A 26,686-nucleotide genomic window follows, 5' to 3' on the forward strand; every position below is an offset into this window, starting at 1 on the left:
AACTAGTTCCTCTTAACATGGAAGCACAGAGCTCTAACTTGCAAGTCTGTCAGGAAAGGTGATATTTCAGGAGCCTGAATATTACTGGGGGTTGTGGATGTCTCTGCTTGTGAGCACCTGACCTGGAGTCAGAGGTGTCGGAGCAGTATATAGTCTGAGTCCTCCTGCGCCTGCTCGTGAGTTAGAGGTGCAGCCACCATGGTGCCGTCTCCTTGAGGAGGAGGAGGAGGAGACTATGAAGAATTGAAGAATACAAGATTTTGTTGTAGCATCAGGGACATTTGACATAGGATGCTTTAACCCTTTTGTTTTTTATTTATATCTTGGGGTCACAATCACACTTAAAGAATACAAAACAGATAGCTCATCTGCTCCCCATCAAACTTAAGACTATGAATTTCTTCTCAGGAAGAATTGATTTTATCAGAAATCATTTCCTGATGTTAGCCGTCTTCCCAGACAACCAAGAAAAAACTAATTCAGAAACTAAAAAAAAACCAAAAAAAAGATTGGCAACAGTTGTTAGCTCAGGTGCCAATCTTTAAAAAAAAAAAAAGAAAAAAACTAAAAAGATGGAAAATGGTAGTTTTTAAAAGTGAAAGGCACCTCTTACCAGTCCTTGGGCTCCACACCACAGGAGGTAAAGGCTGAGGCAGAGTTGTGGGCAGCCTCACGGAATACGAGCAGAGTGACTCCGACAGCACGTTAAAAGGATTATACACCACAACCAAGTGGCGTTTATCCCAGGGATGTAAGAGTGGTTCACCATATGAAAATGAAGCAGTGTGGTACACCAATGAAGAGAACAAGGAAAAAAACCACATGATCATCTTAATTGACACAGAAAAAGCATTTGACAAAATCCAACACTCTTTTGTGATAAAAACACTCAGCAGGGGCCAGCCCAGTGACGCAGTGGTTAAGTTCACACATTCCACTTCAGCAGCCCAGGGTTCGCTGGTTCAGATCCCGGGTATGGACCTACGCACCGCTTGTCAAGCCATGCTCTCGCAGGTGTCCCACATATAAAACAGAGGAAGATGGGCACATATATTAGCTCAGGGCTAGTCTTCCTCAAAAAAAAAACACTCAGTAAACTAGGACTAGAAAGGAATTTCCAACAGGAAAAATTATTTTTCTGAAAAACCCATGGCTTACGTCATACTCAGTAGTGGAAGATACAAAGCTTTCCCCCTACCATCAGGAACAAGACAAGGACGCCCACTTTCACCACTGCTATTCAACATTGTGTACTGGAAGTCCCAGACAGTGCAATTAGGCCAGGAAAAGAATAAAGGCATCCAAATTGGCAAAGAAGTAAAACTATCTCTATTTACAAATGACAGAAAGTCCCCCAAAAAGCACAAAAAATTTACTACTGCTAATAAACTAACTCAACAAAGTTACAGGATACGAGATCAACATACTGAAATCAGTTGTGTTTCTATATACCAGCAATGAAAGATTCCAAAAGGAAATTAGGAAAATCATTTTGGAGCTGGTCTGGCGACATAGTGGTTAAGTTCATGTGCTCTGCTTTGGCAGCCCGGGGTTTGCAGGTTCGGATCCCAGGTGCAGACCTAGCACTGGTCATCCCGCCATGCAGCATCCCACGTAAAATAGAGGAAGATTAGCGCAGATGTTAGCTCAGTGACAATCTTCCTCAAGCAAAAAGAGGAAGATTGGCAACAGATATTAGCTCAGGGCCAATCTTCCTCACCAAAAAAAAAAAGAAAAGAATTCCGTTTATAATAGCATTCAAAAGAATAAAGTACCTAGGAATAAATATAGCCAAGCATGTAATAGACTTACACACTGAAAACTATAAAACATTCCTGAGATTAAAGACAACCTGAATAAATAGAAAGGCATCCTATATTCATGAATTGAAAGATTTAATTTTCTTAAGATGGCATACTGCCCAAAGCACTCTACAGATTCACTGCAATCCCTATTGAAATTCCAATGACTTATTTTGCAGAAGTGGAAAGGCCGATCCTCAAATTCATATGGAATTGCAAGGGGGCCCCAAAAGCCAAAACTAAAAGAACAACAAAGTTGAGGGACTCAAACTTCTCAATTTCAAAACTCGCTATAAAGCTATAGTAGTCAAAATAGTTTGGTACTGGTATAAGGATAGACATATAGAAAAAGACAACCCAATCAAAAAATGGGCAAAAGACTTGAATAGACATTTCTTCAGAGAAGATATATGAATGGCCAACAAACCCATGAAAAGATGTTTGGCATCGTTAGTCATTAAGGAAATGCAAATCAAAACCATAATGAGATACCACTTCACACCCAGTAGGATGGTTATAATAAATAATAATAAACAGTAAATAAACCAAAATAACAGTTGTTGGCAAGGATGTGGAGAAATTGGAACCTTTGTATATCACTGGTAGGAATGTAAAATGGTTCAACAACTATGGAAAACAATTGGCAATTTCTCAGAAAGTTAAACGTAGAATTACCACATATTCCAGCAATTCCACTTCTCTGTATATACCTGAAAGAATTGCCAACAGATACTTGAACAAATACTTGCTAATGAATATTTTAGCAGCACTGTATCACCATAGCCAAATGATGGAAACAACCCAAATGTCCATTACTGGATGAGTGGATAGACAAAATAGTGCATAAACGCACAGTGGGATGTTCTTCAGCCATAAAATGTGATGAAGTACTGATGCATGCTGTAACGTGGATGAACCTCGAACACATGATGCTGAGTGAAAGGAGCCAGACACAAGGCCACATAATGTATAATTCCCTTTATATGAAGTATCTAGAATAGGTGAATCCATAGAGACAGAAAGTAAATTGGTGGTTGCCAGAAGCTAGAGGAAGGGAAAAATGCAGGTTAACTGCTACTACTTAATGGGTATGAGGGTTTTTTGGAGAGGTGATAGAAATGTTTGGAACTAGCTAGATGTTCGTGATTGCACACCATTGTGAATGTATGAAATACCACTGAATTGTACACTTTAAAATGGTTCATTTTATGTTACATGAATTTCACCTCAATAAAAAAAATTTAATAAAAATAAAGCTGGGTGTTTAAAAATACCAATAATAGCATTAGTAAATTTGAAAGCTTAATTAAGAAAAAAACTGGATATTCCCAGGGAAAATGTAACTTACTATAACTAACTGAAGAAGATAGAAAAAGAGATTGAAGCCATTAATTATGCCAGTAGTTAAATCAGACCGAAGAAACTCTAGATGATTTTACATGTGAGTTCTATCAGACCTTCAATGATCACATCATTTATTTTTTCCAGATAATAGAAAAATGGAGTGCTCCACAACTCATTTTGAGGCTTATTGTGATGTCAAAACTAGACATTGACAGTGCCAAAGAGGAAAATTATAGGCTGCAATAGAAAAGATAGATGCAGAAATTATAAATAAAAGGCTGTCAATTGAATCTAGTAGTGTCTTTTTAATATAACCACATTCCCAATGTTATATCTTAAAATATTAACAGTAATTCCTCAGTATCATCAAACATCCAATCAGTGTTCAAATATCTCCAAAATATTTTAGTTCTTTTTCACTCGGGATCCAAACGAGGTCTATACATAGTGTTTGATTGAGATATCTCTTAAATCTCTAAATTTATAAGTTGCCCTGCCTTCTTTTCTTTTCAGATTTATTTGTTGAAAAAACTGGGTTTGTACTTGTAGTTTCGCCTGGTTTGGATTGTGCTGATTGCATTTCTATAGCACTGTTTAACTTAGTCTACATTACTTAATATTTCTTATAGATAAATAATTTGGTATAGAGCAGAGGTTGCAAACCACAGCCAAAATGGGCCTCTATGTTTGGTCAATAAAGTTTTATTGGAACATGCCCTGCCCATTTGTTTACTCATTGTCTGTGGCTGCCAGTGTGCTTCAGCAACAGGGAGGAGTAGTCATGCTGGCTAAATCTAAAACATTTACTATCTGACTCCTGGTCTAGAAAATTAATCTGATACTGGTTTTTTTTAGTAGAAATTTTTGATAGGTGATGTTGGGTTCAACACAATAGTAAAAATGTCTACAAAGACTCTTAGGGTATGTGTGACAGATCGATCTATGACAGAAGTAATACAGGTCAGTGAGAAAAAATTCACGGTGCAGGGACAGTTGGCTTTGCATGGGAAGAAAAAATTGGATTCCTACCTGTCACCGTACACAAAAATAAATTTCAAATGGATTAAAACCCTGGAGGTAAAACTTCTAGACCATACTTAGGGTATTAGGGTGGTGATTTTTTTTTTTTTTTTTTTTGAGTAAGATTAGCCTTGACCTAACTGCTGCCAATCCTCCTCTTTTTACTGAGCAAGACTGGCCCTGAGCTAATATCCATGCCCATCTTCCTCTACTTTATATGTGGGATGCCTACCACAGCATGGCTTGACAAGCAGTTCCATGTCTGCATCAGGGATCCGAAGCGGCGAACCCTGGGCCACCAAAGCAGAACATGTGCACTTAACTGCTGAGCCACCAGGCCCGCCCCTAGGGTAGTGAATTTCTTAAACAAGACACAAGAAGAACAAACCATAAGGTAAAGATTGATAAGTTTGATTACATTACAAGTAAAGCCCAGGAAAAGTGGCAGAGTAGGAAGCACCAGGAATCTATCTCCCCTAGACAAAAATTGCTCTGGCAGAATGGGTCTGATGTTACTATTTTGGAACTCTGGAATCTGTTGAGAACTTGCAACTTCCATGGGAAAACTTAAACAGTAGATTGTGGTTAATTCTGGTCAATATCAGCTCTTAGCACAGTAGCAGCTACCCATCGTGCACCCCCAGCCCTTGGCAGGCAGCTGTGCACATATTCCTAGAGCAGCTTGCACACGGCTGGCAGGGGTCAGGGTGAGCAGAAAGGACTGTGTACTCCAAATATCAGAGATGTGTGCTTTAATCACTAATTGCTGCTTCTGACCACAGAGGTACAAAGAGGCAGCCAGCCATTGTTGTACCTTCCCCCATTGTTGCAGGCCTCTCCCATCTGACTGAAGTGACTCAGGAGATTTAAAGGGCCAGTGCCCTTCCCTTCCCCCTTCGTTTTTTGCTTTTGCCCCTTTTGGGAGCCAGACTTTAAAAACGAATACATTCCAAAACAACTACATACACAGGGAAAATTAGAAAGTGTCTGTGCATGCCCAGGGAAAGGCTCAGAAAAGACCCTGGGAAGACATTAAGTTTACACCTCAGGTGGATCTTTGGCACAAAGACAGCCAATCAGAAAATTAAAAAACAAACAGTATCAAAAAACAGCAAATTCTGGGGAAGGGGGAGAATATGATTTTCAGAGTTACCACATTATTAGACTGAAATACCCGATGTTCAGCAAAAAATCACAAGGCATACAAAGAAGTAGGAAAGTATGGCTTATTCAAAGAAGAAATAAATCAGTAGAGACTGTCTCTGAAAAAGACCCAATGGTAGATATGCTAGACTCTTAAAGATGCTCAAAGGACTAAAGGAAGATGTGGGGAGAGTTAAGAAAATGACATGTGATCAACATGGAAATATCAATAAACAGATAGAAAACCTAAAAAGAAACCAGACAAATTCTGGAGCTGAAAGATACAATAACTGAAATGAAAAATTCACTGAAGGGATTCAAAAGCAGATTTGAGCACGCAGAAGAAAGAATCAGTGAACGTGAAATTATTGAGGTTGAGGAACAGAAAGAAAAAAGATTGAAGAAAAGTGAACAGAGCTTAAGGGACCTGGGGGACACCATCAAGTGGCCTAGCTTCTCAATCGTGGGAGTCCCAGAAGGAGAAGAGAGAGAAGGGGGCAGAGAGAATCTTTGAAGAAATAATGGCTGAAAACTTCCCAAATTTGATCAAAGACATAAATACAAGCATTCAGGAATTTCAGCAAACCCCAAGTAAGGTAAACTCAGATCCACACCAAGACACATTATAATCAAACTTTCAAAAGACAGAAAGAATCTTGAAAGCAGGAAGAGACAAGTGAATCATCACTCACAGGGGATCCTCAATAAGATTATCAGTAGATTTCTCCTCAGAAGCTTTGGAGCCCAGAAGATAGTCGGCTGATATAGTCAAAGTGCCGAAAGAAAAAAATAACTGTCAACCAAGAATCCAATATCTGACAAAATTGTCTTTCAAAAGTGAGGGAGAAATTAAGACGTTCTCGGATAAATAAAAACTGAGGGAGTTCGTGACCACTAGACCTGCCCCGAGAGAAACGCTCCTGGGAGTCCTGCAGGGTGAAATAAAAGCACACCAAACAGTACCTCCGAGCTGTGTGAAGCAACAAAGATCTTAATAAAGGTACATATATGGACAGTTATAAAACTTAGTATTATTGTAACAGTGGTTTGTAATGGTGCTTCTTGTTTGTTTTCTACACGATTTAAGAGACTAGTACATTTAAAGAAAAAACCCTGTTAGTGTAAAAGCTAGTATTATTGTAACTTTGGCTTATAACTTCAACTTTGTTTTCTACATAATTTAGGAGACTGATGCATTTAAAAGAATTATTAGTTTGTGTTTTGGAGCATACAGTGTATAAAGATGTAATTTTGTGACATCAACAACTGAAAGGGGTGGGGACAAAGTTGTAAAGGAGCAGAGTTTTTGTATGTTATTGAAGTTAAGCTGGTAAAAATTCAAATTAGCCTCTTACAACTTGAGGATGTTAAATGAAATCCCCAGGGCAACTACAAACAAATAGCTATAGAATATACATAAAATGAAATGAGAAAGGAATTTGAACATGGTGCTATAAAAAATAAACTAAACATGAAAGAAGACAGTAATGCAGGAAATGAGAGACAAAAGAACTATAGGACATATAGAAAACAAATAGCACGTTAACAGAAGTAAGTCCTTCCTTATCAGTAATTACTTTAAATGCAAATGGATTAAACTCTACAATCAAAATACTGAGATTGGTAGAATGGGTAATAACACATGAGTCAACTATATGTTGTCTACAAGAGACTGACTTAGATCCAAAGACACAAAACAAGTTGAATGTGAAAGGATGGAAAAAGATATTCCATGCAAACAGTAACCAAAAGAGAGTAGGCATGGGGAGGAAGGGGTGTTATTAATATTAGACAAAATAAGGCATTAAGTCAAAAAAGGTTATAAAAGACAAGGCCATTATATATTAATAAAAGGTCCAGTACACCAAGAAGATATAACAGTTAGAAACATTTACGCACCTAAAGACAGACCATCAAAATATGATGCAAAAATTGACAGAATTGAAGGCAGAAGTAGTTATACAGTAATAGCTGGAGACTTCAGTACCCTAATCACAATAATGGATAAAACAACCAGACAGAAGGTAAGTAAAGAGGACTTAAACAGAATAGTAAGCCAACTAGATCTACAAGGCATTTACAGAACACTACCCAACAGCAGCAGCATACACATTCTCCTCAAGTGCACATGGGACCTCTTCCAGGATAGACCATACATTAGGCCACAAATTAAGTCTCAGTAGATTTAAAAAGATAGCATACAAAATTTCTTTGACCACAACGAGATGAAGTTGAAAACCAGTAATGAAAGGAAAACTGGTAAATTAACAAAATTGTGAAAATTAAACAATACATTTTTTTAAACAATTAATGGATCAAATAAGAAATCACGAGAAATTAGAGAATACTTAGAGACAAATGAAAACAAAATCACAATATACGAAAACTTATGGGGTGCAGCGAACAGTGTTAAGAAGGAAATGCATAGCTATAAAAACTTACATTAACAAACAAGAAAGATCTAACTTTACAACTTAATAATCTAGAAAAGAGCAAACGAAACCCAAAGCTAGCAGAAGGACGGAAATAATAGACATTAGAGCAGAGATAAACAAATAGAGAACAGAAAAACAATAGAGAAACTCAGTGAAAGCAAAAGTTGGTTCTTCAAAAAGATCAACAAAATTGACAAAATTTATCTAGGTGGACTAAGAGAAAAAGACTCAAGTTACTAAAATCAGAAATGAAAGTGGGGCATTACCACCAATTCCACAGAAATAAAAAGCATTATAAGAGAGTACTGTGAGCAATTGTATCCAAACAACTGAATAACCTAGATGAAATGAACAAATTCCTAGCAACATAAAACCTACCAAGACTAAATTATGAAGAAATAGAAAATCTGTATAGACCTGTAACTAGTAAGGAAATTGAATCAGTAATTTAAAATCTTCCCAGCAAGAAAAGTCCTGGACCTGATCGCTTCACTGGTGAATTCTACCAAATATTTAAAGAAGAACTAATACCAGTCCTTCTCAAACTTTTCCAGAAAATTGAAGAGAAGGGAACACTTCCTAACTTATTCTATGAGACCAGCATAACCCTGATTCCAGACAAATTCCATAACCCTGAAAGCCAAAGATGCTATAAGAAAAGTAAACTGCAAACCAGCATCCCTTACTGATGCAGAATTCCTCAACAAAATACTAGCAAAACCATTCAGCAGCATATTAAAAAGATTATACACCACGACCATGTGGGGTTTATTCCTGGAATGCAAGGATGGTTCAAAGTATGAAAATTGATCAGTATAGTACACCAAATCAACAAAATGAGGGGGGGGAACCACTTGATCATCTTAATTGGTGCAGAAAAAGAATTTGACAAAATTCAACACTGTTTCATGATAAAAACACTCAACAAAATAGGAATAGAAGGAAACCACCTCAACATAATAAAAGCCATATTTATATAAAAAAGAATAAAACAGCAAACATCATACTCTGGTGAAAGACTAAAAGCTTTTCCATTAAGATCAGGAACAAGGCAAGGATGCCCACTTTCACCACTTCTATGCAACATGATACTGGAAGTTCTAGCTAGAGCAGTTAGGCACAAAAAAGAAAGAAAAAAAGTATCTAAATTGGAAAGGAAGAAGTAAAATTATGTTTGCCACTGATACAATCTCATGTGTAGAAAACCCTAAAGATTCCACAAGAAAACTCTTAGGACTAACACATGAATTCAGCAAAGTAGCAGGATACAAAGCCAACACCCAAATATCTGTTGCATTTCAATACACAAGACAATAAACAATCTGAAAAGGAAATTACAAAAATAATTTAATTTACAATAGCATCAAAAAAAACCCTTAGGAATCAACTTACCCAAGGAGATGAGAGACTTCTACGATAAAAACCATAAAACATTGCTGAAAGATATTAAAGAAGACATAAATGAATGGAAATGCATCCCATGTTCATAGACTGGAAGACTCTCGATATTATTAAACTGTGAATACCACCCAAAACGATCTACAGATTCAATGACAGATTCAAAAAATCCCAGTGACATTTCTTGCAGAAATAGAAAAACCTATCCTAAAATTCATATGGAATCTCGAGGGACCTCAGATACCCAAAACAATCTTGAAAAAGAAAAACAAAACTGGAGGACTCACACTTTCTGATGTCAAAACCTACTACAAAGCTACAGTAATCAAAACAGTGTGGCAATGGCATAACGACAGACATGTAGACCAGTGGAATAGAGTAGAGAGCATGGAAATAAACCCTCACGTATATGGTGTCTTTTTTTTTTTTTTGGAGGAAGATTAGCCCTGAGCTAATATCTGTGCCCATCTTCCTCTATTTTGTGAGTGGGACCCTGCCACAGCATGGCTTGATAAGCAGTGCGTAGGTCTGCACCCAGGATCCAAACCGGCAAACCCTGGGCTGCTAAAGCAAAGTGCACAAACTTAACCACTACACCACCAGCCCGGCCCCCTGTACCCTCACATATATGGTCAAATAATTTTTTACAAAAGTACCAAGATTATTCAATGGGGAAAAGACAGTCTTTTCAATAAATGGTGCTGGGAAAACTGGGTATCCACATGCAAAAGAATGAAGTTGGACCCTCATCTAACACCATATACAAAAATTAATTGAAAATGGATCGAGGACTTTAATGTAAGACCTAAAACAAAACTCTTAAAAAAAAATCAGGACAAAAGCTTCACAGGATTGGATTTGGCAGTGAGTTCTTGGATATGACACCAAAGGCACAGATAGCAAAAGAAAAAATAGACACACTGGATTTCATTAAAATTTTGTGCATCAAAAGACACTATCCACAGAGTAAAAGGCAACCCACAGAATGGGAGAAATATTTGCAGATCATATATCTGATAAGAGATTAATAATCAGAATATATAGAGAACTTCCAAAACTCAACAACAATAAAAAACCCGATTCAAAAATGGACAACGGACTTAAATAGACATTTCTCCAAAGAAGATATAGGAATGTACATGAAAAGATGCTCAGCATCACAAATCATTAGGGAAGTACAGACCAAAACTACAGTGAGATACCACTTCACATCCATTAGGATGGCTATTTTTAAAAAAGTAACCAGTGTTGGCAAGGATGTAGATAAATTGGAACATTTATGTACTGTTGGTGGGAAAGCAAAATGGTTCAGCCACTATGGAAAACAGAATGGAGGTTCCTCAAAAAATTAAAAATAGAATTACCATTTTATCCAGCACTTCAGTTCTGGGTATGTACTCAAAAGAATTGAAAACAGGGTCTTGAGGAGATAGTTTGTATACCCATGTTCATAGCAGCATTATTCACAATAGCTAAAACGTTGAAGCAACCCAAGCTTCCACTGATGGATGAACAGATAAGCAAAATGTGGTATGTATGTGTGTATATATATACATATATATGTATATGTATACATAGACACACACACAATGGGATGTTATTCAGCCTTTAAAAGAAAGGAAATTCTGTAGTATGCTACAATGTGGATGAACCTTGAGGACATTTTGTGAAGTGAAATAAGCCAGTCACAGAAAAACAAATACTGTATGATTCCACTTATATGTGATACTTAGACTAGCCAAAATCAGAAACAGAAAGTAGAATGGTGGTTGCCAGCAGTTAGCAGGATGAGGGGATGGGAAATTATTGTTTAATAGGTACAGAGTTTCAGTTTTGTAAGATGAAAATAGTTATGGGGACGGGTGGTGGTGATGGCTGCACAGCGGTGTGAGGGTATTTAATACCCCTGAACTGTACCTTAAAAATGGTCACTTTTATGTTCTATTTGTTTTACCACAAAAAAAAAAAAAAGTAAAGCCTATTGCAGATGTCAATATAAGCAAGTCAGGCCACATTGGGAGAAGATATTTGCAACCCCTGAGTTGCAAAGAACTAGTATCCAGTAATTCTACCTGTTTATGTCCACCACAGAGAGACTTTCAGACGTGTACCCAAGAAGACCTCTGCAGAAAAGCTCATTGCTGTGTTCTTTATATAAGCAAAAGAGTGGAGACAAACAATACCTCTCAGTAGGGAGATGGAGAAATAACCTTGAATTAACTTATTAAGTAGTGTTGTAAAAGGCAGTTTAAATGAGTGCACCGGTGAGTGTACATGGTTAGATTGAAAAACCAATGTTGAGGCTTTTGTTTTTAATAAGCATAGTCTAAAATGATCTGGTCAGTGTGCATCTTAAATATTTAACCTTGCCTGGTATCTTTTATATTTTGTAATTTTCTGCATGTTTGAAATGTTTTATAATTAACTTTTAAAAGAAAATTAGGCAGGTATTCTCTCTGGCTATAGATTGTTCAGTGGTGCCATTGCTGTGGGCAGGAGGGGACCACTGTGGATGGCAGGTAGATCAGGTTCACAGTCAGTGCTCCTTACTCACACAAAGCCAGTAACTGCTCCGGGAAGTCATTTTGATGGGGAACAGACGAACATACTGGGAATTGTCACTGTTCCTCCAGGAGGCAGAAGCAACTGTCAGAGCATTGGAAGGTCCATGCTCTTGGAATGGAAACAAAACATCTGAAAAATGGGAGCACATTCCTGCCTGCCGTGCGTTCCTGCCTGGGCATCCACAGTGCCTCTGATATTCATCCTATGTGTCTGTTGGGCAGAAAACTGGGAGCGCCAGGCATTGTGTCAGGGTTCAAATTTTCATTTTTGCTTTCTAGCTTCAGTCTGTTGTGTTGTGCTGCTATCTCAGGATTTGGTTCTCTTGATTGCTTTTAGGTTTTTATACTATGCAGCTAAATAGCCTTAAGCCTATTCGCTTTTCCAGGGGAAGATTTCAATCGCGTTTATACCTTCTTTTCTTTCCCCAGCCAGGAGTAGTGTTAACAGGGATATCTTTCTATATGGAAGTGTAGTATCACTGAATTACAAGGTGAACCCGCTCTTTCCTTCTGCGGCAGACAAGGAAAAGTTCACAGAGCATCCTTGTTTCTTTCAGAACTCACAATACTTTATATGCACCAGAAATGCTAGCCAAAATGGCAGAGCCTTTCACAAAGGCTCTGGATATGCTTGAAGCGGAAAAGTCTGCTATTTTAGGTAAGATATCTAACCTTTTTTTTTCTTGAAGTTCACCTTATTTCTAATGGGCTCTCTCTGTGCCTTGTCACCTCCTTCTGCACCCGGCACTACTTTGACCACCTGTTTGTTCAGGAGTATATGGAGTTCCTACCCGCTCTCTAGGAACAAGTGCGTCTGCTTCATCACCTTAGCATACAGAGGTCTTCGGAGGCAGCAGACCCCCACCCCCTGCCCATGTGAACCCCTCCAGGTAGTGGTGTGTGGGAGAGCCTTTAGATTATAAATATACTGGTTTTTTGACCTGAAGAATATTTCCTGACTTTCATTTATGGAAAAAAGTATTAAAACAATTAAGCTTAAATAGCTTTAATCAGTAAAATACTATATATATTATCAAAATGTTTGAATAGGGACTGGCCCAGTGGCACAGCGGTTAAGTGCACACATTCCACTTTGGTGGCCCAGGGTTCGCCGGTTTGGATCCTGGGTGCAGACATGGCACCGCTTGTCAAGCCATGCTGTGGTAGGCGTCCCACATATAAAGTAGAGGAAGATGGGCATGGATGTTAGCTCAGGGCCAGTCTTCCTCAGCAAAAAGAGGAGGATTGGCAGCAGTTAGCTCGGCGTTAATCTTCCTCAAAAAAAAAAAATTTTTTTTTAATAGATTCTAAGCCGTTTCCCAATTGTTACCTTGATTAAAATGTTGCTTTAATTCATATTACTTAGTGGCAAATAACTGTGCAATCATAATTGTGATATATGCTGTGAAGGAAAGTGGCTGTGAGTGGGTTTATTGGGAGACCTAACCCAGTCTTGGAGAGAGGTCAGAAGACTGCCGCCCAGAAGAGACTTGAGGGCTAGAAGGAGCTAACCAGGTTGGGGGCAAGAGAAGATGCTAAATATTCTGGGCAAACAATGGCAGGTGCAAGACCCTGAGGCTTACAGGAAAGAGCTTCGTATGTCCAGGGAATAGAGAGGGGTAACTCATGTGGCTGGAACACAGAGAGCAAGTTAGACAACCAGAGTTGTCTCAACCTTATCCCAGTCGCTGAAGCTTCGTCCTGGCTCACCATCACAGCCCTCTCGGTAGCTCCTTCCTGGCCATAACGTCTGCCTGGGCGTGGCTATGATTAAGCAATCTAGTGAGCATCCTCATCTGTGACATTAATGAAAGAGAGGATGTTAGTTTGCCTCTCCGAAGCTCCTGTCTGTCTTGGCCTACACAGTCCTGGGCCATTTCCTTTGGCACCGTTACACTTAAGGTCCATGTTGCAGGCACCAGTAAAAACAGAACTTCTAAGAAATACTTTGCCATTAATATAAAAAACAGGTGTTGCTTCAGAACCCATTCCCCTCTCCCACATTCAGTTATTCAAATTAAGCCAGGAACTCCTGCTATAGAAATATGTGGTCAACCAAAACATACTAGAATGGACCAACAATTCCTTCTGGCAGCTTCCAACCATGAGCAAGACTTGAATCGCTCTCATAGAAGTGTAGGTCTTGGAAGGCAGTTGTTATGCTGAGGTAGGTGGGTTTCATTTTGATCTGCTATACATCTTGGTCATTTACTTAAAATTTTGCTTGAAAAAGAGGTTCAACAACTTAAAAAGGGATGAGGGGCAGCCTCTTGTTTTATGGAGAGATCATTTTGAGTTGTCGTTTTGTGTTTTGATACAAGTCCTCTCAGGAGAAACGCAGGCGAAAGTTGGAGTAGCCAAGTCTAGTTTGAAGGCCTGGGTACTTAATAGCTTTCACCTTTTGCTGCCAAGGTGGGTGAGCCCTTAGCGGCTCTGGCTGTCAGGAGACGTAGCCACCTGCTTTCATTTAGAACACTCCTCACGCCAACCCCTGAACCACGGCTGCCTGCGGCACGGTGTTGGCAGGGTGAGACTCTGGGCAGAGACGCAGCTTGTCCCTGCCTGTCTTTCTCTGTAGGATTACCTCAGCCTCTCTTGGAACTGAATGACTATCCTGTCTACAAAACAGTCTTGGAAAGAATGCAGCGTTTCTTCAGCACCCTCTATGAAAACTGGTAAGGAACCAATGCTGCCTCTATAGTTCCTAGACGTGCATTAGTTAGGAATGGCCATAGGGTGGACTTTTGATCTAGAATTCTAGTGTACAGGTAAGAATTTGACAGGAAACTAGTGATTCTAGTGTCAAATCAAAATGAACAGGCTGCTTTCTTGCATTTGCTTTTTTATAATTGTCATAGGAGCCTCAGTCCTAGCCATGACTTGATATTTTATGTCCAACTTGTCTGTTATATTCTGTAATTTTATGTATGTTTGAAATGTTTTATAATTAACTTTTAAAAGAAAAACAGGTAGGTGTGCTCTCCAGTGTATAAAGTGATGAGACCAAAGTAGGAAATCTAGTGGGGGGATGCATTTTCTCAGCCCACTCACTGCTTGTAGCCTACTTGTCATGGGACACTGGGAGGTGGCTGGCCAGATTTTGTCTTTGGGTTTTGGTTGCAGGATGGGGAGGTAACTGGCCCCGTCCACCACCACATGCAGGGCATTGGCCTCACTAACCCAGTGCTCCTCTAGGCAGCCAGGCTAACAAGAGATCGCCACTGTAAATCTGTATTACTTAGGAAGTAATGAAGGCTACTGTTGATCTTAGGTACCTATTTCTATCTTTAAAAAGATGCTGAATCTGCTACCAAGAAGTTTCCTTAAAAGTGAGGAGCAGAGGGAGGTGTTATTTTCACTTTTGATAAAAGATTAAGTTCATATGTTTGAAGTAGAGCGATTAAGCTACAGATTTCTTAAGGAATAAATACAGGTGCTTCTCTAGCTGTAAAGTCTTAATGTAGACCAGAAATTCCTGGGGCAGTGAGGTCGGCAGTAACACGTGTTGTGTTTGTCGTTGCCCGTGATATTCCCTCCAGTTTTCATATCCTGGGGAAGGCGGGCCCGTCCATGCAGCAGGACTTCTACACCGTGGAGCACCTCGCTACCCAGCTCCTCAGCTCGGCCTTCGTCAACTTGAACAATATTCCTGACTACCGACTCAGACCCATGCTTCATATCCTTTCAAAAGTCCCTAGATAGCCCACAGGGCCTGAAGATTGAAGACAGGAATAGTTCGCAGGCACCAGAGGAGGCGGAGCTGGGCTGCGTGGAATAGATGAATCATTTATCTAAGTGTATAACACCCGCGTTACAAGACGCTTGAAGTAAATAGCAGGAGGAACATGAAGGCAGTCCAGGGGGTCCTGAAAGCTCTGTCTCCTTAGGGGTAAATCTTTACCACCCCACTTCTTGGAAACAGGAAGGATGAAGCTTTATCCCTTTGCTATATTTTGTCAGGTGCTTCCTCTTTGAAAAGGCTCTTCTTCATTCTCATTTGGACCTTTTTTTGTTTTTATGAGTGTCTTTCTTCCCTGAAGTTATCGTTTAAGGAGAATAGTCAAGGAGAGTTTACTGTAAGAGTGTCCTTCCTATTTTTTTCTTCCCTACTTTCAGGCAACCCAATGCCCATAATGTGCAGCCTAGTAGAAAGGAAAGTTAAACTAAAAATGTAATAGAATTGAGTATCCATGCAGCTTAGGATTTTCAGAAAAGAGCCTGAAGATGTTTGCCTATTAGCACAGGATGTTTTTGGCATCTTACAAGTCCTTGGGGGGCTGACTCTGCCCAAGGGTGCAGCCTGCTGCCTGGCAGGTGAGGGAGGGGTGCTTTAGAATGAGAGGGATGTGTACTCATGTGCTAAACCTTCTTAACCTGCCGTGGCATGGGTCTTTGTGAAGCCTCTGGTACTCTTCTGTCCCCCGGAGCACTATGAAGCCCTGGTGTCTCCCATCCTTGGACCTCTTTTCACCTACCTCCACATGGTAAGTGATCGGTCAGAAAGGGTAGCAAAGAGGACTTCGCAAAAGTCCTGTCCACAGAGTAAAATTGCAACCCACAGAACGGGAGTAGTATTTGCAAATCATATATATGATAAGGGATTAATATTCAGAATAGAGAGAGAACTTCCAAAACTCAACAACAAAAAAAACCTGATTCAAAAATGGACAAAGGACTTGAATAGACATTCAAAGAGGAAGGGCAGCCTCTCGTGAGTCTTGCAGGTCAGGAGCTCCTGAGAGTGTCGTCTCCTCAGCCTGTCAGGATGGCTGCCCAGCCGTCCTGTCCCAGCAGACTATCCTTGCTGCAGTGGATTGAGCAGCCCCCCAAGAACTAAACTGGTTCAGTTGCCCGCGAGGCACCTGTAGGCTCAGATTCAGCTTCCAACGTCCTATTGACTGAGAAGTCATCAGGGGGGTGTTTCCCCTGGGTCTGTTTCCATGACTCTGGAATTAAGCAGGGGAACCAGCTGGGTGGACAACAGATGTGTCCCGAGAGACCCAAACATTCTAAAATGTTGACCCTTTCAAAGCAAAGAGTTGTTTGCTATCCTGCCCTCATCATGGGTGTGGGAGAGGTTACAGAAACCATATCTGGTAGGGTCTCCAAGGCACTGTCATTGAAGCCTGGAATCATCCTTGGCTAATTCTAAGCATGAAGTGGACCTTAATGTTCTCTCTTCCAACCTTCTCCCCAGTGCTAGTGTTTATTTCCTTTTCTTTTCCCAGAGGCTTTCCCAGAAATGGCAAGTCATCAACCAGAGGAGCCTGCTGTGGTAAGGAACATCTCTTCTTGGCGGATGAGCTGGCAGCTAGGATTGGGGTAGGAGGTGGAAGGGGGGCTGAGGGAAGATTCCACTGTCCAGGGCTAGAGCAGCAGTAGGTTCTAGGCGTTCTCAGCCTAGATGGCAGATGGCTTGTCTATAACCATTAGGCAGACTCAGATCAAGCTCTCCTGGGGGGATCTTTGGCTGCCTTAGGAGGATGGTGACACATCCTTATCTACTTAGAATTTTGATCCAGTACCCTCTGTCCAACTGGATATAGTCACAAGTAATAATGTCCCTCAGTGGATCATTGCTGTCCATTCCCAACATTTACATAGAATATAGACCGGAAGGAAGCCAGGAGAAGGAAGTGGACACAGAGGGTCTGGTTAGGGTCACTACTTAAGGAGTCCTTCCCCTTTTTGCACTCCCATGGAACTGGGCCCCCTGGTTTTCTGCAGTGGAGAAGATGAGCCTGCAGATGAAAATCCAGAGTCTCAAGAGATGCTGGAGGAACAACTGGTGAGGATGTTAACCCGAGAAGTCATGGACCTAATCAGTAAGTGGCATGTGGGAATCCAGGGTAGTAGAGAAGAATTTTTCTGGAAAAAGACCTGGTCACCCAACCCCATTATAAGGCATGTTTACAGTAATACTTCAGATTGACAAGAAATAATTAACTAGATAGAAACTAGGTAGTCCTTAAATCAACCTAAGGACACTTTATGAATTGTGAAGTGAATTGCATTCATACCAAGGCCAGATCGTGAGGAAATGTCTAAAATAGCAGGAGAAATTTGGGTTAATGGTAGGAATAACTTCCTAGCTTTGTCAAAATAGGGAAAAATTTTCATTCTTGGACATGACGTTGGTTAATTTGGTTTTTTATATTTTGGTCATTTTGTTTGTTTGAGATGCAGAGTAGACCGAGGATGTGTCAGGCATCCTCTCCGGGTCACTTACTCTCAGGGAATTCTGTAATTTCCCTCTAGTTAATTGAACTTGAAGAGGAACCAGAACACAGTCTGGTCGAATGCCTCTGTCTCCTCTGGTGAAGCGATTTTGTGCCTGCACAGTACCCCACCTTCCCCCCTCCTCACCTGCCCAGAGTCCCTTTGGGATCCATCGGCCTGAGGCAGCTGTTATCTGGCCTTAGTAAGCCCAGTAACCCTGCTTTCTTGCTCTAGCGGTGTGCTGTGTTTCAAAGAAAGGTGCTGAGCACGGTACTGCTCCCCCTGCAGATGGAGATGGTAAGTGAGCCTGTTGCATGGCCCTTAGAGGTCTGTCTTTAGGCTAATAAATATTGTCCCTTCTGTAACCAGGTCAGTTCCCATAGAAACTGTTTCTCTCACAGTCGTGTGGGTGAGATGTTGTGTATCTGGCTTTCATCTGTGCTGGCCCTCTTGCTGTATTCCTCCAGCATACTCCCACCTCAGGGCCTTTGCACTTGCTGTTTCTTCTGTCTAGAATGATTTTTCTCCCACTGTATACATAGCCTGTCTCCTTGCTTCATTCAGATCTCTGCTCAGATGTCATCTCCAAGAGGTCTTCCATGACCAACTTGTCAAAAATAGCAACCCCAACCACCCTGTATTCTTCCTCTGCTCTATTTTTCTTCATGGCACTTATCACTACCTGACATTATGTTTTATTTGTATATTCATTTATTATTTGTTTCCCTCACTAGAATGTAAACTCCAATCAGGGAAGGGACTTTGTCCTGTTCCTCTTATGCCCCAGTAATTAAGTCAGTCCCTGCTACAGCAGGTCCACAAATGTTTCTTCAGCAATAAAAGATCCTTGGCATTTGCAGCTTTTTAAGTAACTGTCCAGAAAATCCCTTGTTCCCCACTATTTCCCACTGTACAGCTGGATGCATCGCTAGATCTGCCATGGGCAGGGGCCTCCACACCCTTTTGTGAGGCTGGGGGCTGTCCTAGTACTCTGAACCACGTCAGCCCAGTATACTCAACTGTCCTTTACTTCGTGGGCTTCTGTCAGAACAGGATAGTCTTCTCTGTTCTGGAAGAGTGGAGCTTAACATTCTGCTCTCTGCTTGCAGATGAAGAGATGATGGCCACAGAGGTGACCCCCTCGGCCATGGCAGAGCTCACGGACCTGGGCAAATGTCTGATGAAGCATGAGGTGGGTGGAGGGGGCAGGTGATGGTTTTCTGCTTTCCTGGCTGTGGAGTCAGCTTCTACTTTTCTCACTGTGATGCCATCAAAAAAGTTTTTTGGGTAATACTCCTTTATATGAGTTAAGTCCCTGTTCCTAAAGCCCCCAGAAGACGGGGAAAGTGCGAGGCCCCAGGGTCTCCCGTGCACCATGGGCAGAGGCTCTCAGGAAACGCACGGCACACTGATGCCAGTCCCTGGTGTGCAGCTGCCCCTGGCCTGAGCTCCATCTCCTTCCTGCACGTAGGTTTTCTCTCTATATTGTTTTCTCTTCTTTTTGACTGCCTGATATACATAAAGAGAGGAAATATTTTCCTGCTTACCTATTAAAACTCCTAATGCGTAAGAATACTGAGAGAACATTGCGCTTGTTTTCTCATTGTAATCCTTCACCCTTTTCCGTTAGGATGTTTGTACGGCGCTATTAATTACAGCCTTCAATTCCCTGGCCTGGAAGGATACTCTGTCCTGCCAGAGGACGACCACACAGCTCTGCTGGCCTCTCCTCAAACAAGTATGGTTAATCACCCCTTCTCCTCACCCCTTATGAAAGCTCTGGGTCATGAGGATTGACTGAATCAGTTGCAAGAACTGGGGTGCTGGGCCCTTCAGAGAGTCCCCTTTGGCCCTGAGCACAGCTGTCTCCCCAGGTGCTGTCAGGGACACTGCTGGCAGATGCCGTTACATGGCTTTTCACCAGCGTGCTGAAGGGCTTACAGACTCACGGGCAGCATGACGGCTGCATGGCTTCCCTGGTCCATCTGGCCTTCCAGATATACGAGGCGCTGGTGAGTGGAGAAAGCAAGGGGGCAGGGTGGTTGCAGCTTCACCAGCAGAGCCTGTGCCCAATCGGTTGGGCCTTCTCCTAAATGTAGGCTGTTGCCAAGTTGCTAGCGCTGCCCCTGCCAGGTGGGTGTGGCAGGGAATGGGGAAGGTGGCAGCGCCCAAACCTACAACGTTGACTGGGTTTATCACCACTTCTCAGCGTCCCAGGTACCTGGAGATAAGAGCTGTAATGGAGCAGATCCCTGAAATACAGAAGGACTCTCTGGACCAGTTTGACTGCAAGCTTTTGAACCCCTCTCTGCAGAAAGTGGCTGACAAGCGCCGGAAGGACCAATTCAAACGCCTCATTGCTGGCTGCATCGGGGTAGGTCGCGCACCTTCCTTAGTGCTCCCAGCCACCCTTGCAGTCTTCTTAGACCGTGTGTATGGGCACGCCAGAACCGGCTGTGTGGCTGACCATCGTGGTGAGATGATCTTTACAACAACCAGGGCCCTGCATTAGTTCTTTCTCATTTGTTTTCCACAGAAACCCTTGGGAGAGCAGTTTCGAAAGGAAGTTCACATTAAGAATCTTCCCTCACTTTTCAAAAAAACAAAGCCAATGCTGGAGACGGAGGTGCTGGACAACGAGGAGGGCGGCCTGGCCACCATCTTTGAACCCTGAATCAAGCTTTTGGGCATCCTTCCTCAGCCTTTATTGTCATCTCTTCTTCCCCTTCGTAGCTAATGTCTAGGCCCCTCTCCACTGCCGCCTCACTTTCCACCGTTGTCAGCCTGGAGAGAGCTCCAGGTCTGGAGCTGGAGAGAGTGGGCCCTGTGCAGGGCCAGAAGTAACTATACTCAAGTATCAAGAAAGGGAGTCAGGGCTTAGACCATTCTGTCTAGATCTCCCAGGTATCTCTCATTCTACTGGGAGTTTTGGCTTTTCCTAGATAGAAAAGCTAGAGCAGAGTGGCCCCTCTCCCCAAGCCCTCCCACCCCCACATAGCCATACAGCTCTGCAGTGCTAACTAGGGCTGCCGTCCCTGACACTGCGACTAGCCGGGCTCGCGGAGAGGGCTCGGCCCTGACCTGCTTGTGCCAGAGTTTCTCCTGGACCACTGCAAGGCCCACTGAGCCCCCTTGCTGCTGGGTTGGCAGGGAACCTTCCCCATCCCCCAGGGGCATGTCTGGGTCAGGTGCCGAGTGCTGAACTGAATTTGGCCAGTTCCCTCTTCTTTTGAGCAAGGATCTGGTTACCTGATGGAATCCCTGATACAGGCTACTGGTAAGCTCTGGACACAGTTTCAAGTGTAGTATCTTCAGGGACCGGGGCTGGGCCAGGGTCTATAGTGCTAACGTCCCCCTTAGATCTCACGTATCTTGCCCTTCCGTGAATGACCCCTCAGTGTGGTTTTCCCAGCCCCAGAGTCCACTCAGGCACAAGAGCCACAGTACCCTATCTAGTGTCACATGATGCCATTGCCATGAGGATAATGCAGGCCAACTAGGCTACATCTGTGACAAGCAGCTAGCAAAGCCACTTGGTCTCCTCTCCTTGGACTAGCTGAGTCCAGGTGCCTTCAAAATTCCCATGTTCTTTCAGGTCCCTGGTCACTTCTCTCATGGGCCATTTCCAAAAGAAAAGAATATGCCTTCCCATCGACCTGTGAGTCTCCAGGCTGTTCTAGAGGTCACTGGACAAGGCCGTGAGCAGAGGGGACATGGATGTGGGACCCCCTAGCCTTGAGATCATTGCTGGCCATAGACAGGCTTAATCTATACAGACACCATGTAGTGTGTCCATGAGTTGGGCACAATGACAGAGGCCTGTCATTGAAAAGGGTTTCTGTAAAGACTGAGTGGAGCAGCGTGGACCGAAGCTAGAGCTGTGAGCTGGTGTAGGCTCCCAGGCAGGTAGGGTCGGGAAGAGGCGAAGCTGGGGAAACAGGGCTTGGAGTCCTGTCTGTCTGTTCTGTGGCACAGACTCGTCCCACACCCTTTTTCTGGGTGGTGCTCTGGGCTTCTTCCTGTTGACTGTGAAGGCCATCTCAACGCATGTTTCCCTCCAGGCTTGATGCTGCCTACTCCTCTCTGGTTGGGGCTGTGGAGGGCATAGTTGTATTTATTGTGTTGTAATATTTTTAACATCCTGTGACTTCATGCTAGAAGTTTTCTATTGTTTATAGAACCTTTTGTAGAAACATTAACTCTAAAGCACATCTGCATGTCAGTAAAAATCTCAATTTCCTACAGAAAGGGCGCCATCTGCCTTTTTCAAACCAGTGACGTGCTCTAGGGTCACTCTTCCTCATGGGCATCCTGCTAAGGGGACTGGACAGGAAGAAGTGTGACTGATGGAGGTAGTATGCCAGCTAGAAAAAGATTTCCATCCCTGACACACCTAGACCAGGCAGCCCGGACCATTCTCACTGTGTGGTGGTTGGTGCCCTCTGGACCTGACCCTCCGCGACTGTTCAAAGGGAACTGCTGTTGCTCTTCATGTGGCCCTTGACAGCAATGTCACTTGACTACTACAAACCACCCTTTTTCTACCCAGGAACTTCCTCTGGTAATCCAGGAGGTAGTGGATTGCAGTGGCACAATGTTTTTCTAGGTTGTGACTGTGCTCGCCCCCCCAAAGAACCACCTCAATTTGGCATTTCTTGTGAGGCTTCAGAGGGACTTAGCCCTGACCTGCAGTGACTTTTGAGCCAGTGTTCCTAACTGCTAAATGAGGCCAATGATGCCAAACCTGTTCTGAGGTGAGGCCCCATTTTTGGGGCCAAAACTCAAGAAGTGGTCTCTGACCAAAAAAAAAGGTTTTTTGTTTGAGTGGTGAATTTATTTACATTAAGGCCTTACAAAGGCATAAAAGTCACATTTTATGGCACATTTAACAAAATGTATTGACTCCAGATGAAGTGGTGATTGTCCCAGAAAACCGAAGACCCCTGGTTACACTGGGCTCTCCACAGCACTCCTGTGGGGGCAGGCCAGAATCCCAAATCTTCCATTTGCCTCAGGAGCAAGCATCCGAGGCCAGCCATGCCAGTAAGTCTGGAAACTTCAGTCCATCTGAACCGCCTCTAGCTCATCCAAGAACCGCCGGCACTTCCCCATCAGTACCTTGATGGCTTCACTCACCAGCACATCTGGTGGCAACACCCCTGTTGACTCGACAGAGACTGGGGACCAAAGAGAGACTTTAGCCCAGGCAGGGCTTGCAAGAGCTCCTGTGTAAGTTATTGCTAGATTCCACATCTGGACCTGCCCCCCTCCGCCCAACTTGATACTCACAGATATAATGGTCCCGAACCCGAGCCAGCCGTACAACCTTCTTTAGCTTCTCATGCCGGAAGACTTCCCTGCTAAAGGTATCTAGCCGGGGATTGGCAACTCTGGCCACCTTTTTACCTAATGAAAACAAACCATGTTATAAATACACAAGCCCAGAGCTTTTATTTCTCTCTGCTACCTTCAAAGAGAACAGACTTTAGGTCCTGACCGGAACAGCATCCCAAATACCCTACCTTGGACTTCCTGTACCTCAATAACACCCGGCGAGAAGCACCGGCTCAGCTCCTCAGCCGCATCCCCTTCCACAGGCTCAAGCAGGGTGATGTCTGGCAGGAGCCTATAGCTGGCTGTGGCCACAGGTGAAAACTTGGCATGATCCTTGCCTGGAGGAAGAGGGAAGTCAGAGTCTGTGGGAAACCCTTCTTCACATTCCCTAAGTCACAAAGAGCAAACGCCCATTGGCTTTCTGCCTGTCAGGCACACCTCAGCTGATCACCTTTTAGACACTTCGCCCCACTGTAACTGAACTGCCCTCCTGCCCAGGATGCCCGACATGGTTCTTACCAATGCCCTTAACACAGTGCATGAGCAGGTCAATCTCCTGGCCAGGCCGCAGCTGAGCAATGAGGATATCGTCATGCACTGGTCGGATAGTGCCCTCTGGGAAAAGGTCAGCCTGGTTCCCCAAGGGCACCCATATCATGTGTCTGGTGTACACTGGAGGGAGAAGCACATCAGAAGACCTCAGTCCCTAAAACTAGTCCCCACCAACAGGTGGGCCTTCTCCCTCACGCTACCGCTACTCACCTTTGTGGTTCACGTAGAGTTCACTGGGGTCAGAGGAATCTTTAGCAGCATGGGGGTTCCGAGTACACCTAACCTGCAGCCGGAACTGCAAAGTATCTATCTCTGTGCCTTCTTCATCTCCTGCAAGGGCAAGTGTTCTCACAGATAAGAACTACTAACGTACCAAAAGATTAGTAACTTGTTCAAGGTCATGCAGTGGTCAAGCCAGGATGTGAACATAGGCAGTGTGATTCTAGAATCTACTTCAGAAGAAAGCTGCTCCCCTTTTCCCAAAATTTCACTCTCTCACTCACTCACCTTGGTTCCGATATTCAAAAAGACGGGGATCAGCGTGAATGGGAATGAGCCCCAAGCGATGAGCAAGGATCTCATCCTGGACAATGGATGTGTTGTTGTACACCAGGACCTTTTCCACAGCCATGGTTGGCACCTGCCCGAGAAAATAACATCACTTATCTTCAGAGACCCTACAGACTCTCCTTCTACTCCCTACCTCCTGACACAGGGAGATGGGGAGAGACCACTTCCTAGAAGAAGGCTTGATGAAAAGTTTACGAAGAATGAGGAGGAATGCTCAGCAAAACTACAGAAAGAATGAAAGAGGCAGCTGAGACAATTCTACAGGTGAGGTGATGGCATGGTTTCCCCCAAGCAACTCCACTCCTGCCACCATGCCCACTGATACCTCAGCTAATAGAATGCGTCGAAAAGCATTGGCAATGGCCGCGTCGATTCCCACCATGTCAAATTCCAATGAGTTTTCATCCATGTGTACTACATCCACACGGAAATTCTAAAGGGACAGGAAAAAAACTAAATGAAGCCTGCCCTCTGCAGAGTCGACACCTCCCGGATGGATCTTCCTCCCAACGTATTAACGTCCTCTCTCATCCAAAAACTTCCCTTGGCCCACACGTCCCTCATTAGGTGTTCTCTTTCTCCTCCGATCCTTTACCAGTCTCTTAAAAAGTCTCCCTGTTTTTATCTTCCATTCACTTAAAACCCTCTACAATACAGCTTCCAGCCAGTCCATCCTCAGACACTACCCTCCTACTAAAGAACAGGCTTCCATCCTGCTTAGTTTAGGTGACACTAGTAATCCCTATCTCACTAAACTCTGCTGCATTTGGCATTTGTTGATAGACTCCCTCTATTTTCAAACTACTGCCTTCATTTCAGAGCACCAGTCTTGGTTCTCTTCCTTCTTTTCTCTGATAAATCCTAAATTCACTATCTTCCACCTACTCCATAACGTTACTATTTCCCAGGTTTTTGTCTCTCCAGGGTGACCTCACCCACACTCGTGGTTTTAGCAACTATTTGTACTGACAACTCTCAAAATTATATCTCACTTCTGATCTCATTTCAAACATATATTCTTCTAGACTTCTCCACACACAGGAAACTGCATCATCATTCCCCTTTCCCAGACCCATTTCTCATCAGCAAATGACACCATCATCCATCGAAGCAGTTCCCTGAGCTAGGTCATTTGACACTCCCAGCTCACAGCCCATATCAAAGCAATTACCAAACTTACCTTCTATCTCCCCTTGGCTCTATTTCCGAGATGATAATCTTAGTTCATGCCTTCAACCTCAGCTCCCCTATGCAATTCTGTGACAAATAGGCCTGCCCCATATGATGATCCTCAAATTCATTGTCTCCCAACCATTAAGGTTGCAAATCTGATCAGGTCTGTTTAAGAGCTCTTCAAAAGCTCCCTAGAGACCTACGGTGCCTAAGACGCTCGCCAGCCCACTTTACCCTCTAGCAATAATGAACTGCTTGGACATTCCCGGAGCACAGCTCACGTAAGCCTTTATAACTCAGCCTTCTGTTCTTAGCTCTTCCTCGCCCTTCGCTGTTCTCAGCTTCTACTTAGCGTTCAAGGCTCAATTTAGACGTCATCTCCTTCAGGAAGGAAATCTTCCATACCTCTACGCCCCCTTCCCATTCTAAACTAAGTGCCTCTGCGGGATACCCCACCCCCACCCTTCCTTATTGCTATTAACCGCTTTCACCACATTACACTGGAATCATTTGTTTACACGCGCTCTTCTTCAACAAGGCTGAACTTCTTGTTCGCAGAAAACGGCAGAAACCGTGTACAGAGCGCCTAGCATACTGCTCAATAAACGTTTTGTGAACGGCGCGAACCCCCAAGGGCAGCTTCTAAGGCACAGGCTGCTCAGATCACACGGTCCGTTCCTCACATCTCCCACCTTCTCGCACCCCACCCACCTTCTCGAAGTGGTCCTGGTCCCAGGCATCATCATAGCCGGAATAGTTGCCGGGAAAGTCCGTCGTATGAACCTAGGGCAAAGAAAGACGAGTCTGCCGCAAAGGGGCAGGGAGCACAAGCCTGTCCCCACTCCGATCCCAACTCATCCCTGTTCCGCTCTCATTTCTCCTCCTGAGCTCAAGGCCACAAGACTTACATTGCGAACCCCGAACTCCCCTAGAACCACGCGGCTCCGCATTTCTTCCACCGCCTGGGCCGCCGCCATCTTCAACGCCTGCACGTGACTAGAGCATCAAACCGGCGCGTGCGTTCTCGTCGCCCTCCTCCGTCTCCGTGGCAACGCACCACCGCCTGGAATCTTAAATATCGCGAGACTCCGCTCCGCCTCCGTCCACGTCCCCAACTTCCGGAAGTCAGTTT

The 26,686-nt window shown here is 43.4% G+C and overlaps 2 protein-coding genes across 4 annotated transcripts in view; one reads left to right on the forward strand and one right to left on the reverse strand.

Moving 5' to 3' along the window:
* The window catches only part of XPO5 (exportin 5), a 55,657-nt gene extending 32,849 nt beyond the window's left edge, over positions 1-22,808 (forward strand). For both annotated transcript variants that reach the window (XM_014837436.3, XM_014837438.3), the window contains 12 exons: positions 12,264-12,364; positions 14,285-14,381; positions 15,246-15,382; positions 16,093-16,190; positions 16,935-16,981; positions 17,434-17,531; positions 18,160-18,222; positions 19,035-19,117; positions 19,556-19,663; positions 19,800-19,937; positions 20,135-20,299; positions 20,462-22,808. In XM_014837436.3, coding sequence (XP_014692922.2) covers positions 12,264-12,364; positions 14,285-14,381; positions 15,246-15,382; positions 16,093-16,190; positions 16,935-16,981; positions 17,434-17,531; positions 18,160-18,222; positions 19,035-19,117; positions 19,556-19,663; positions 19,800-19,937; positions 20,135-20,299; positions 20,462-20,599 — 1,273 coding nt within the window. In that variant the 3' untranslated portion in view covers positions 20,600-22,808. The remainder of the gene's footprint in view (positions 1-12,263; positions 12,365-14,284; positions 14,382-15,245; positions 15,383-16,092; positions 16,191-16,934; positions 16,982-17,433; positions 17,532-18,159; positions 18,223-19,034; positions 19,118-19,555; positions 19,664-19,799; positions 19,938-20,134; positions 20,300-20,461) is intronic.
* POLR1C (RNA polymerase I and III subunit C) lies at positions 22,737-26,647 on the reverse strand. Of its 2 annotated transcripts, XM_014837442.3 has the most exons (9): positions 26,463-26,647; positions 26,266-26,337; positions 24,707-24,814; positions 24,319-24,451; positions 24,022-24,141; positions 23,779-23,931; positions 23,448-23,597; positions 23,215-23,331; positions 22,737-23,102 (listed from the first exon to the last, which is right to left on the reverse strand). In XM_014837442.3, exons 1-9 carry the CDS (start codon positions 26,529-26,531, stop codon positions 22,984-22,986), a joined length of 1,041 nt encoding a protein of 346 aa, XP_014692928.1. In that variant the 5' UTR covers positions 26,532-26,647; the 3' UTR covers positions 22,737-22,983. The 2 variants fall into 2 exon arrangements, with proteins under 2 accessions (XP_014692928.1, XP_044632682.1); XM_044776747.2 differs by lacking the exon at positions 24,707-24,814 and having other exon boundaries at positions 26,463-26,618.
* Between the last annotated feature and the right edge of the window lie 39 nt (positions 26,648-26,686).

This window comes from Equus asinus, chromosome 8 (assembly GCF_041296235.1).
Source record: "Equus asinus isolate D_3611 breed Donkey chromosome 8, EquAss-T2T_v2, whole genome shotgun sequence".
NCBI classification, from domain to species: domain Eukaryota; kingdom Metazoa; phylum Chordata; class Mammalia; order Perissodactyla; family Equidae; genus Equus; species Equus asinus.

What these genes read in the sequence shown, in the direction of transcription:
- POLR1C (XM_014837442.3), bottom strand. Translation starts at nt 26,531, where the DNA reads ATGGCGGCGGCCCAGGCGGTGGAAGAAATGCGGAGCCGCGTGGTTCTA. An exon ending in GGGAGTTCGGGGTTCGCAAT is followed by an intron (nt 26,338 to 26,462) that starts GTAAGTCTTGTG and finishes TCTTTGCCCTAG; the next exon opens with GTTCATACGACGGACTTTCC. An exon ending in GCACTGTGTTAAGGGCATTG is followed by an intron (nt 23,598 to 23,778) that starts GTAAGAACCATG and finishes CTCTTCCTCCAG; the next exon opens with GCAAGGATCATGCCAAGTTT.